Source organism: Oculina patagonica, chromosome 10 (assembly GCF_052425735.1).
Source record: "Oculina patagonica isolate OP01 chromosome 10, crgOcupat, whole genome shotgun sequence".
Lineage (NCBI taxonomy): Eukaryota > Metazoa > Cnidaria > Anthozoa > Scleractinia > Oculinidae > Oculina > Oculina patagonica.
Window position 1 is genome coordinate 11647422 of NC_135767.1, and position 12474 is coordinate 11659895.

Here is a 12474-nt window from a genome sequence, read left to right on the forward strand (position 1 = left end):
AATACAAAGGGAATACAAAAGATTTTTCTGCCCAATCAGGAGGCAGTATTCAGAGAGCTTTTTGAACTGGTCTGGTAAGACTCTTTCCCAAGGGGCACTTTCAGTCAATACAACTTTTATATACTGATTTTTTTCTCTCGCAGTTTCGCGCTATTTTCTACCCGCATTTTCACGTTTCCCTCGCCCCACTAACTGCCCCTGGGTCTCCGAGGATGAGGCTAATGCTGCTTAGACACAATAGTCTTCTCGTAAAAAACTTGCTTTTGTTCGGATGTCTTAACCCTATTCAAACCGGGGGGGGGGGGGGGCTTTTGAGGCCCGCGCTGAATTTAAACTTTTATAACTTTTTTAAGATTTAACCAAACGCTGCCAAACTTTCTGAGTTTTCCTAAATTTTATCTGGCAACAATTTGGTAGGGTTGGATGATGTGTCAGGAACTTGACATCACGATGACAACGGCATTTTGACAGGCATGTTTTCTCAAATTCGTAATTTTGCGTGTTTCTGTTAATAAAAATCAACTTGAATGGAATTATTTTTACATTTTTACGGGTTTAACGCACATTTTTATTTATTTTGAGTACTTTGCAGTGATTTTGGGTGGTTTTCTGGCATTTTGGAAAAATTTTGAAATCCAAGATGGCGGATCCAAGATGGCGGCTGTTTTGACATCATGATGTAATTGTCACGTGATGTGACGTCACCATACCACGTGACGTATACCAAAAGAAAAAGTTTTGGACATACAATACATCCTATAAGATTCATGGTGATTGCTTAAATATTCTGGAAGTTACATAGGGGGGGCTTCCGAAGCCTCCCCCCCCCCCGGTCTGAGAAGGTCCAAAAAAGCCCGGTCTGAATAGGGTTAAGAAGCATCTGCAGCAGTTCAGCCAGCGGGAAATTTTTATGACGTCGTTATGTATCGGACATCGTTAAAAGAATGAGTGTCAGGCTTTATATATTACTCGTTTATTTTTAGGTTGCCCTGCATTGTGACGCACTTAAGGTGGCTTAATACAGTTTTGAGGAGATAAGTGAGCCCAACTTTTAACTCTCTTTAAAAATATTCAGGAAAGTTCTTTCTTTCTCTTATTACTCTTTTTTAAAGCATATAGCCATCATATGCGACATTTGACCAATAAAAATTTTAATGAACAATCAATAAGGGGCCAAAATGAATGGCCGAGCTGCGTAAGAGGGGACTGGGCACTAGTTGTTTTAACAGTGTTTTTCTCAAAATCTACCCGTACGACCCCACCTCAAAATTTCAGAAAATACAAATTGGCTTTGATTAAACATTCATGCAAAGTAAAATAAAAATCTGAAGACAGATTTTTCGCAAAATAGGAAAATGTGATATTTTGCCCCTTTAAAAAATAGCTCAAATTCTGCCTTACAGATTTTTATTTTACTCTGCATGAATGTTTAAAGCTGATTTCCAGTCCGTACTGCGCAGACTCGGGGTTTGTTTTCGTTTTTGTTTTGAATTCGTTGAAACGTTACACTTCGGTGACAGCATACATGAAGTTTTTTAGTCCGCCATTACAGTTCGTTTCGTTCAAGAATTTCCGATGAGCTGAAACGTCGGTTTGAAATAGTGTCTAGGTTCTTCTACTCGCTATTATTTGTTCTGCAAGGATATCTGGCGTTAACAATGAAGAAAAAGGTAAGTTTGTCGCGGAATGTTTAGTTTTGCTTGTAAACATTCCTTTCGTGTGGGCTCACATAAACATTGCAGCCGAGATTGCGCAGTACCGACTGGAATTCATCTTAGCGTGTTGTGCTTTGTCATTTACAAGGTTTATGTGTAACATAACATGGGTTCAGAAAATCAGTCCTATAGACTGTTGGAATCGATAATGCCGAAAGATAAATACATTGATGATGTATACATTGCCTAGAAAAAACTGTAAAACATCTTAAGAAAATTCGTTCAAACCTAAAGGTTTTAATTTTTATTTACATATTTGCATAAATTATGTATGTTTATCGGTTACCTTGGAGACAGATGCACATTATTTGTTTATGTTTTGGATCAAAGAATGGTACACAAGATTTTTATTTATTACCAAAAATAAGGTTTGTAGATCTTGAGTGTCGCAGGTACGAGGAAAGACAAAGCGTTTTGAATGCATTTCAGGTCTTTATTGTCTTAAAATGGTTTATTTATCAATCTAGTCATCGTCTTTCTCACAAATGTACATTAACGCATTATGACATTGGAAATCATTCCAGACTCCAATTTGTGGTTCACCGCCAGGCCAAAACACTCCATTCGCAATCTCAGTGCAGTCCTGCTCATCATCTTCGTCATTCGGTTGTTCATCTGCCCAATTCGTATAACTTGGACTTGTACCATCTGCCCATTGAAATGATCCTTCCTCCTCCTTATCCGTCAGTCCAATCCACGCTTCTCGGTTAACTTCATCTTCCGGAATTTGTAAGAATGTGTTCAGGATGAAATTGTTTTCATCTTTTGAGCCAATCTTCGCCAAATAAGCCTCGTTTCCTGCGCACGACGTATTTGCATCATTCCATGATTTCTTTTCGCCAAACGATTTGAAGCAATTGTTATCGAACGATGTCCATCCTTCGTCGCATTCTGTAAAGAAACAAAGCTAAAACGTAGTCGCTTATTAATGATGATGATGATGATGACGATGATGATGATGATGATGATGATGATGATGTGATGATGGTGGAATGGGAATGGGAATATCAATGTCAAAGGCAATGGAAATGGTAAGGATAAGGGTAAGAGTAGCGGTGAGGATAAGGGTAATGATATAATGTTGCATTTAACGATGCTCAATGCGCTTATTATCGGTTAGGAAAATAATAAAAAAAATTGTTTAATCTGATGGTCCTACAAACTGTAGAGATGAAATTGATGGACGCTATATATACAAACAGTTAAAATAGCATTGTGGGGCGGTTCAAAACAGAATTAAATAAAATTCAACTTCAGTGAAATTTTCTGAATCTGGCTTAGGCATTGTTTTTCTAATACTCTTCGGAATTAATAAAAATGCAACGAATGCAAAATTGTCTTGGTATTGCTTCGGGCTTTCCACAAGTTGCTCGAGATTTCCCAAAAAGGTTGCCCGTGATTTCTCAAAAAGTTGCTCAAAAGTTGCTCCAAAAATCAAAAAAGTTGCTTCTGATAACAAAAGTTGCTCGAAAGTTGCTCCAAAAAAATCCAGAACGCTGCTTCTAATCAAGATAATTCCTCTAAATATATGCTTATTTCCCTTTGAGGGTAAGATTTTTTAAGCAGTTTTATGCAATTTTACAGCAAAAAAAAAGTATCTAAATAACATATTAAGGGGAAAATTCGGTTAAATAACAAGGATTTCTTTAACTGAGAAAAATCGTGAAGATATCGATGACGTCATGTTTGCTGACGAGTTTTATAATGTTTTAATGTAGAATGAGCCGAAAATTGAAACGTCTTCAGATATTCGTCGAAAGTCTTCGGCAAATTTCCTAAATCTTCGGAAACGTTCGTATTGCCCTTGAACAACACTCGAATAACCTTCGGAGATCTTCGGTCTGTTTGAAATTGCTCAAAATGCAACAAGTTGCTCGAGAGGAAAAAAGTTGCCCGAAGGTGAAAAAGTTGCTCGAATCAAAAAAAGTTGCCAAAAAGTTGCCGAGCAACTTGTGGAAAGCCCTAGTCTTGCTGTAGGAGAGAGAGACCCTGGGGACGAGGTTGGGGATGGTACTGTAGTAAGAGCATTCGCTCCCCACCAATGTGGCCCGGGGTGAGTTGTTTGGGTTCAGTTTGTTGTTGGTTCTCGTCTTTGCTCAGGTTTTACTCATTCAAAATCGATCTGTAAACAGTGCATGAAGAGCCACTCTGTGGATATACAACTGTAAATAATTATTTATTTAATTAATTACCTGCTGCGCAGTTCGCTACAAGTACTGTCAATATAATTCCAAGGAACTTCATTCTTGCGTAAATCTACAAGAGAGAAACTGTGATTTTTTTGGCTCTTTTCCCCATCAGGGAACATCTCTGCAGGCTAGAATAAAACCTGTCCCATGCAGGTGGTACCCGTTGAGGTTGGATAGTGTTATGCCGGTGGGTCGGCCATCTTTTCTTAAAAAATATTCGTTTATTTACTTCAATTTATGCCTTGAGGTGTTGAAATGCCTTGAGGTTTTAAAACGTTCAAAAATTATACATTGTAGTGTCGATTTCGAGAGCTACGGATAATTCTGAATACAATGCCAGGCACAAAATGTTCTTGCACATCGACAAGGAGTTCTCGTGTCCACTTCCGCATTAAGCGAAATACACGGAGCATTATTTTACTTGCCCGTCATCGCAACATTTTCTTTGAAAACTAATTACTCTGTAGACCCAGAAAAGCACCCGGCAAAGTAAAGTTTTAAAAGGTATATCCAAAGTTGAATGAGCATAGAACCGTAAAAAGAAGGAGAAATTATTAGTGCTTATTACCTTTAATTATTTTCCATCACTTTACTTTAGTCGATAAACAAGCTTAGGATTCATGTCCCCGATGTTTAGAGTTGAAATGTAAACTAACTTACTTAATTTTTTGCTTGTTCTCAGTTGTGCGATCGAGGGGCTAAAATAATTTTTGCCATACAGTCGAAGCTCTCTAGCGGCCCGGGGGGGGGAAAAAAAAGAGAAAAAAAAGCGGGAAGGGGTAGTAGCTTTCTATCCTTATGTTGATCATTAACTTAGCTCTTATTTAAAGGTAAATCAACCAGCATTTTTTATTCAAACAGCTGTAGCTTCGAGTGTTAGGCGCTCAGTCAGGTTTTCCCGCTGTTAGTGCTGACTTTACTTTTAAAACGAATCCGTTGATAGATTTTATGCTTGCATAGCCAAACAGATCAAGTTGTACCAGGAGTTATATTGCTTATGAAAATGAACCGGTATAACACGATTCTTTTTATAATAAGCTATTGATCTGACCTCACAATCCGTAAGTAAACAAATTATAAGACGCGGGTCAAACCCCCTGGATACATATTTTGCAGAAAGATATGACCAAATATTTAGCTAGTGTGAAACAATATAGGATGCTTTCTACGTTCTTACAATAACAAATTTTACTTCAAGTAAGGGTACTTGATCGCAATGACCTTTTCACTTAACCGAGACAAATAATCTCGTCGACGGTGATAACAATACTACTACATTATTATAACCATACAATAAAGTGGAAACTCAGTCATAACTTTGAGCGGGTTTTCGATCCTCTCATCCTTTAAATGTAAGTTGTTATAGATCTAAGCCAAGGGGAGTTATATTTCGAAAAGTTATGTACTGGTACGCGACAAAATAAACGTAGCACGAAGTTCAAACAAGCAACTGTTAAACAACTCACAGTTATTATTATGTAGCACGATAATGTATAAAACTATTCGTTTATGATGCAAATTATCTCTTTTGTTGAACGTTATGGCAAGTTCGGAAATTTATCTGTTTGACTGCATTTGATATAAAGACTTGATCTCCTTCGACTACGTATACAATTAACGCGCAGTATTGATATTTACTGCTTTTATGACGAAACGTCTCTTAAAAACGGTAGATGAACCATTTTCAAGACGCAAAACTCTCATAATAACATTATCTCTTCGCAGAAAATTAGCAAAATAAAAATCTTGCAAAATTTTACCTTATAATCGTACCTTGGAAAGGTTATGTCCTTGTAACACGGATGTAATTCTTTGTCTTTTAATGAAATATAACATTCAGGACTGGCATAAAATAAGTAATTCAGTTCTACTCTAAAAATTTTAGCCGTATGCCAATATCTGTCGCTGAATGAATCAGGCCACCGGGAAAAAGAACAAAAGGAAAATCGACATTTCTTTTCTGGTCTAAAACAGTTCGATAGCTTTAAGTAAGACCACCAGCCTGACTAGTACTCAATTGTATTTTCCATTTTCCTATATTCGTTCCTCGCCAATTTTAAATTAAAAGTGTAAACCTTATAGTAAGTGATGTTTAAAGTGGAATTTATTTAATTTGGACGGGTACTGAGCAAAGGGTTTGATCATGTGCTACAATTTGACCTAAATTTCGTCTGCCGTGCAGCTTAAATAACATTTATTCTTTATTTTCTTTTTCTTGCACGGGAAAATAGGTTTGCTTACTCGGTGCGGGCCATGATTTACAATAATAATTTAACCTAAATCAATGTTTGCTGTGAAGTAATTGTGATATAAAAGCAGACACGTGTGTTTACTTAAAGGTGCAGTATCACCAAGACTTGGTGCAATTTGAAAATATCGTGAAGGTGTTGGTATGAAAAGTAAATCCACTCACAGAGGTCTAGCCTCACAAAAACGTACTTTACAAGTCTTAAAAATTATTAAACTTTGTTTGGGTCTTTATTCTTAAAAAAAAAACATTGATTGCGGTTGATTTAATGTAATTATTTTTACTTTTTCAAATGGTTTAAAACCTGTCGATGTCGCAATTGACCGGTTTGGGAAAGAAAGGGAGGAGAGGGAGGGGGCAGAGGGGCTCGCTTATTCTAGATATTCCCTTTAAAGGGATGGCCGTTAAGGCTATCTTGAAAACATGCGGGTTCTTATATGCATATTTTTACTGTACTTCAACTTGTGAAATCCCTTACCCTTTTGTAATTGTATACCCCCAGCCAGAAAAGGTACCTAACCACCTTTCAAGAGTAGTAAAGTAGTTGGCATGGTCGTTCGTCATAGAAATTTAACAGCTTAATGTATCCGCAATATTATCATACAGTATATTTACTTGAGTAATCATTTACTTTTCTTCTCACATAAATACATAAGTTTTGCATTACATTGGTAATCATTCCAAAGCCCAACTTGAGATAAGCCGCCAGGCCAAAAGACGCCATTCACAAGCTCTACACATTCCTGCCCTCCGTCCTCGTTGTTAGGTTGTTCCTCTGCCCAGTTGTTATAAGTTGGACTTGAGCCATCTAACCAGACGAACTTCCCTTCCTTCTTCTTATCCGTGAGTCCAATCCAAGCAGAAAGGTTCATCTCATCAAATGGAATTTGCATGAATGTCTTCAGCAAGAAATCATTTAGCTTTTCCGATTCGATTTTGACTAAGCGAGCCTTGACCTTTTTGCACGACTTTTCTGCATCCGGCCATGATTTCCTTTCTTGGAACAGTTTAAAGCATTTACCATCAAACAATTTCCACCCGTCATCACATCCTAAAAAATGAGTGAAGCAGAACGAAAAATGTTTGTTCATTAAATAAAGGAATATATTAAATACACCAAAAAAAATGCAAAACCAATAAAATACACCGATTTAACATTTATTTAGGAAATGTAAAACTCATTCCGTGTTTCTATCTAGTTATCCCTTTCACTCCCGAATTTTCCCCCCAAACCCTTTTTTTTACCCCCTAAACTCCTTTTTTGGTTCTTGAATTTACCCTAACGTTGCTAAGGAAGCACTAATTTACACTTTAGCAACATATTGATAAAGAATCCGTGTAAAAATGTACAAAATCTCACTTTGGTGCATGGGCGCCAAAATTTGGACTTCTGTTTATTTAGGAGTGAAAGGGTTTATAAGGACACGAGTGGACGTTTAGTGAAATCACTCTAATTTTCTAATTCCGAAACACGAGCTGCAAATGTTTCTAACAGTTTTCACAGAAGTGGACACAAATATGTTTAGGCAATATATATTATCATTCGATGCAATTTTTCCTTTCTTTTCATTGGCCAAGAGCCCACCACGTCATCTGCAAAGTAACTGCCTACAAATAATGGTTTGCTCGTGCGTATTAGCGTCTGACAGTGATTTTGCTACAAATAATATTCTGCTCATGCGTAGTTGTGTTCACTCCCGAGAAAAATGGCAGCTCGTTTTCCAGAGTTGGAGAGCGGTTTAATTTGTCTGCTAGACCCGAAGGAACAGAGCGGGAGTGCAAAAAAGGCAACGGAAATTTCCTTCAATGTATTTCGGCAATATCTGAAAGGAAGAGAATGGGATGAAGAACAGCTCGTATCATCAAAGTTCTGCTTTCGTCTGCATTTCTTAACAAGAAAGCGCACAGTTCCTGATTCCCGAAGTTAAGGGTTATACAAAAACAAATTCAGTGATCGAATGATAAAACAATTATTGAACTCGGTTTTCGCAAAATATCGTGATTTTTCAGGGTCTCGCAGATCAAATAATTGATCTGCTCAACCTCGTACCAATAATTGTTAATTATTTGCTGCAAAACCAGTGACAAACGGTAATAGGTACAAGAAAATCATTATTAGTTTGTAGGCATAAATTGGTAGCTCATTTCGTCGGGTTTCGCTCAAAAACAATGAAGAACGAATGCATTGAATGATTATTTAATTAGCCATCTTACCTGCAGCCAAGTTCACTACAAGAACTGGTAAAAGAACAGCAAGGAGCTTCATACTAGTACAAATCTGCGAGATAAATAAATATATCAAAAACTTGTTTTGGCTGTACATTCGACGATTGCGAGTGTAGCGAATTTTCGCTTCTTTTTTGCTGAAACGTTTGGTTTTCGAGATACAGACTTTATTCATAACTTCTGTTGTGCTATATACATTCAATAACCTCCGTGCATTCCGCATGAAGATATGACATGTATAGATATTAATATTTGCCCGAGGACATTATACATATTAATTGTGTCCCCAAATTAGTATGGGATTTTCCCAGGCTATGTGGCCTTGACACATTAATAAATTAAAGTTTATCTATCTATTCTTATTAATACAAAAGAGCAATCAGTTACGAGATCGACCCTTGAGGAAAATTGATCTTTCAAAAACTGTGTTCGTCCAAAGACATTGCCAGTGCGTACTTATTGTAAAAACAAATGGAAGCTACTGCGTTTATTATCCTTCAATATGTTTACACAGGGCACATAATTTGGGAGTATCACAAGGTTATTTCAATTAGTTTTGAACTTTTCGTTTTAAATTTTTAACCCTCGGACGTACAAGGGGAGGGGGAGGGGAGGGGATGCCCCCCCCCCTTAAAGTTTTAAGAGGATTTACTCTACAATGCTGAAACTTTCAGTAGCTGTTCATTCATCTCTTGCGAAAAATTTAATATGTCAATCATGTGTCCATGATAATTTATGTAGCCATGGCAACGTCATAATTACAAGCAGGTCCTGCCAAAAATCGTCGCTTTTAACACTTTTTGCATTCCATAAGCATTCTCGCTTGATTTTGCATCAATTTCCGTTATTTTCTGACTTTCTAAGAAAGTAGTGAAATCCAAGATAGCGGATCCAAGATGGCGGCTATAACGACGTCACGTGATGCCATATGACGTCACAGCCTACAAAAAATATGTCACCTTGTAGAGTTTGCTAGGGTTTCTACACAGTGCAAAATTGTTTCGCTGCGCCTTAATAGGACGAAAACTCTGGGGAGGGGTTCCATCCACCCCCCCCCCCCCCCCAACCCCCCCTGTGGGGGGGGGTAGGGGCGGACTTGCATCTTTTGTGTTAATTTTTTTACGAATTTTACTCTAATTTAGCGCAAATTCTGCCAATATTCGGTATTCTGCCGTCAAAATGCTCGCTATCGAGAATTGTTGGAGTTGTTAAGTTCCGCCCGATTCTTCCATGTGGATATTGTTTAGAAAGATATGTCTGTTTCATCCCTACCTGGCATAAGATTTCTTAAAATACTGTAACCACGGTTAATTAGAGATTCTTATAGGTAACTGACCTTTTAAACGTCAGTCCCAAGTCCAATATCTTGATGGTAGATTTTTGCCGGATATCTTTAAAAAGCTCCAGCTTAATTCGTACATTCATCAGAAGATTCTTTTCAAATCGTTAAAGTTTGAGAAGATTTTACATTGCTTAATTTGTGAGCACTAAAAATATTAACGTTGAGGTACATGCACTTTAGCCAAATTAGTTAATTCGATCACTAAACAGGTGATTTCAATGGTAAAAGGCTGTAAAATACGATAAATTGGTCTGAGTGTCAGGTAATACATGTAAACATAAAAACTTACGAAAAAAAATACGCTTGTCAAAAGATTTCGGTTTCCTCCCTCGTTGATGGTATTGAATAAACCAAGATTATACGTATCTCCTCAGGTAGCAACTAAATATTATTACAGATCGGTACCTTGCTAAAGTTGTCTGCGATAACACAGACCACGCTGTTTTTCAAAGAGAAGACTGTATACAAAGTCAGTTCAATATGATATGTTTCATGTCGTTTGTCAATGCAGCTGACACTGGTTATCGGACAAGCCACCAGTGCAACAAACAAATGAAAAGCCAACCCCCATTCGTATTTTGGAAATGTTCGACAACTTTTAATTGAGCCACCAGCCTCACAAGTCCTTCTGACTCTTTCCAGTTCCCTTGTCAAACTGCAACCTCGAATCGGTAGATTCGTATGTTGTGTCGCAGTTTTAATAAACTGGCATTCCTTTTTTTTTTTCTTTTTTTAAGCTGGCACAGTATAAAAGTGACAAGGAAAAAATCTAAATGCCAAAAATTAAACCTTATTCAATTCAGCGGCTATCCCAAATGGTTTTCATTTCATGACTTCATGGATTTGTGAATGCAATGTTCTTCACAACAAAATGGTCGTAACAAGTGGGATGGTTGGGGGAGCCGTTTACCTACCCCTGGAATTATTGCGCGATTATTGTGATTAGGGTTGTGATTATAATCTTATTATTCAAAACCGTTAAGGAAATTCTTCAAAAAAAGAATATTATTATTTTTTTAAGAAAAATTTAAAAAAAAAAATTTTTTTTTTTTTTTTTTTTTTAAAAAAAAAAAATAAAAAAATTTTTTTTTTTTTTTTTTTTTTTTGGGGGAAAAAAAAAATAAAAAAAATTTTTTTTAAAAAAAAAACCAAAAAACGCGGGAAAGGGTTTTTTTGAACAACTCGAGCCAAACGAGAACGAGTCCGTCAAACTATCATCGACTCTCTTGAAAATTTGAGCACTTTCAAAGCCGATGAGAGCATATAGGAGTCGATGAGAGTGCATGGAAGTTCCATGCCAAAAGAGAGTAAGATTTTGAACTCTAATCACTTATCATCCTCGTTTGGCCCGGGCTTAAGCATGAAATGTACTGGTAATTATGTTGTAAGCGCAATGCGTTTGGGGCTAAATAGATTAAAATTACTGAAACTTTTAATCCTAAGAGAAAATATGATCATCTACACCATACGTGTATCCCTTGATAAGTTGTTTAATTTGAGAGCTTTGAATATGATCAATATGACCGGTAACAGCTTTTGGCGAGAGAGGACTGGGTCGGGTTTTCCTTTTTTCCGTTCAGCTAGTGGCTCATCTTTGTATCAATTGCAGCAGAAACATTATTTTTGATTTTAAGGGATTGATTTGTAAAGAGGGGAAAACGAATAAAAGCGGGGAAAGGAGATGAAGAAATAATACATGTAATGGTGTTTTTTTTTATTCTATTTTTCCGTTCTTTTTTAATTTTTAATTAAATTACAGAATTCGAGTTATAAACGTAAATTTGACCCAAATATTTATCAAGGGAAACGAAATTTAGTTCGAGTTAGCGGGGTTCTTCGAGTTATCTGAGCTAGAGTTACCGGGGCGCTACTGTTTCAGTTTTAGTCGGTTGCTCATGTGTACATGTAATCATGATAAGATGAACTGGATTCGTTTATGCGTCACGGCTGGAAAACAACAGTCGTTAACAAGTCTCTTTATTAACATTTAGTTTTATTTAAGTAGTACATTGCTTAAAATAATCCTTTTATATATGTTAGAAATAATATTCTATTCAATAACTTACTCATCATTACCCTTTTTTAAGAGAGCGCGAAAAAGAAAAAACCCTGTGGCATCAAGGGTAACTCGTCATTTGGTGTTTTGGTTTTCTCGTGTGTGAAAAGGGTGAATGGGTTTTCTTACGATAGAAAACCGAGAAATCAAAACTCAGGAGAGGTGGAAAACAGTTAAAATAAAATATTGGGAGTTGAAGTGTCAGTTTTCGAAAGTTGGAAACAGACGAGAAAAAAGATAAATTATTGTTTTAATATCTAACGCCTAGTATCATATAGCCAGCAGAAATTTTTAATAACGTGGTTTTGGAAATTCTTCATTTGAAAGCGATTATATTAGGACAATCTCGATCTTTTTAAAGGAATATACAGCGTCAATTGACAAACAATAATATTGCAATAATTCTCTGTTATAGCCGGGCATCATGCGTGTATTACGTTTTATTTAACGAATTGATTATACTAATAATTTCTATTTTAATTTGCATTGTAATCGCATGAGGCCAGGCAAAATTAAGGATTAATGTCACGTGTGTTTTCGGAAGTTTCCGAAATAGTCCGACTCGCGGTGCAAGGGAAATTTATCCTTACTTTTGCGAGGAATCTTGCGTCTTACTTGTTTATGACAAAGAGGGCAATTTTTGTCTTATTTAATAAAAAGGCAAAACCTCTCGCTGTTGCGATAAAAGAAACTTTTTT

At 36.7% G+C, this 12474-nt stretch overlaps 3 protein-coding genes across 4 annotated transcripts in view; all 3 read right to left on the bottom strand.

The window, feature by feature from the left end:
• Positions 1 to 2127: 2127 nt before the first annotated feature.
• LOC144628543 (alpha-N-acetylgalactosamine-specific lectin-like) lies at positions 2128 to 5775 on the bottom strand. 2 transcript variants are annotated; one of them, XM_078486660.1, is made up of 3 exons: positions 5678 to 5775; positions 3908 to 3971; positions 2128 to 2606 (listed from the first exon to the last, which is right to left on the bottom strand). In XM_078486660.1, the coding sequence occupies exons 1-3, from the start codon at positions 5738 to 5740 to the stop codon at positions 2179 to 2181; spliced, it is 555 nt and encodes a 184-aa protein (XP_078342786.1). In that variant the 5' UTR covers positions 5741 to 5775; the 3' UTR covers positions 2128 to 2178. The 2 variants fall into 2 exon arrangements, with proteins under 2 accessions (XP_078342786.1, XP_078342787.1); XM_078486661.1 differs by having other exon boundaries at positions 5665 to 5750.
• A 906-nt stretch (positions 5776 to 6681) lies between these two features.
• On the bottom strand, positions 6682 to 8458 carry LOC144628546 (C-type lectin LmsL-like). The gene is made up of 2 exons (XM_078486664.1): positions 8367 to 8458; positions 6682 to 7203 (listed from the first exon to the last, which is right to left on the bottom strand). Exons 1-2 carry the CDS (start codon positions 8416 to 8418, stop codon positions 6776 to 6778), a joined length of 480 nt encoding a protein of 159 aa, XP_078342790.1. The 5' UTR covers positions 8419 to 8458; the 3' UTR covers positions 6682 to 6775.
• Positions 8459 to 11466: 3008 nt separating this feature from the next.
• Positions 11467 to 12474, bottom strand: part of LOC144628471 (SCO-spondin-like) — a 32150-nt gene continuing 31142 nt past the window's right edge. The window contains exon 16 of the transcript XR_013566259.1: positions 11467 to 12443. The gene's annotated coding sequence lies outside the window, so the exon portion shown is untranslated. The remainder of the gene's footprint in view (positions 12444 to 12474) is intronic.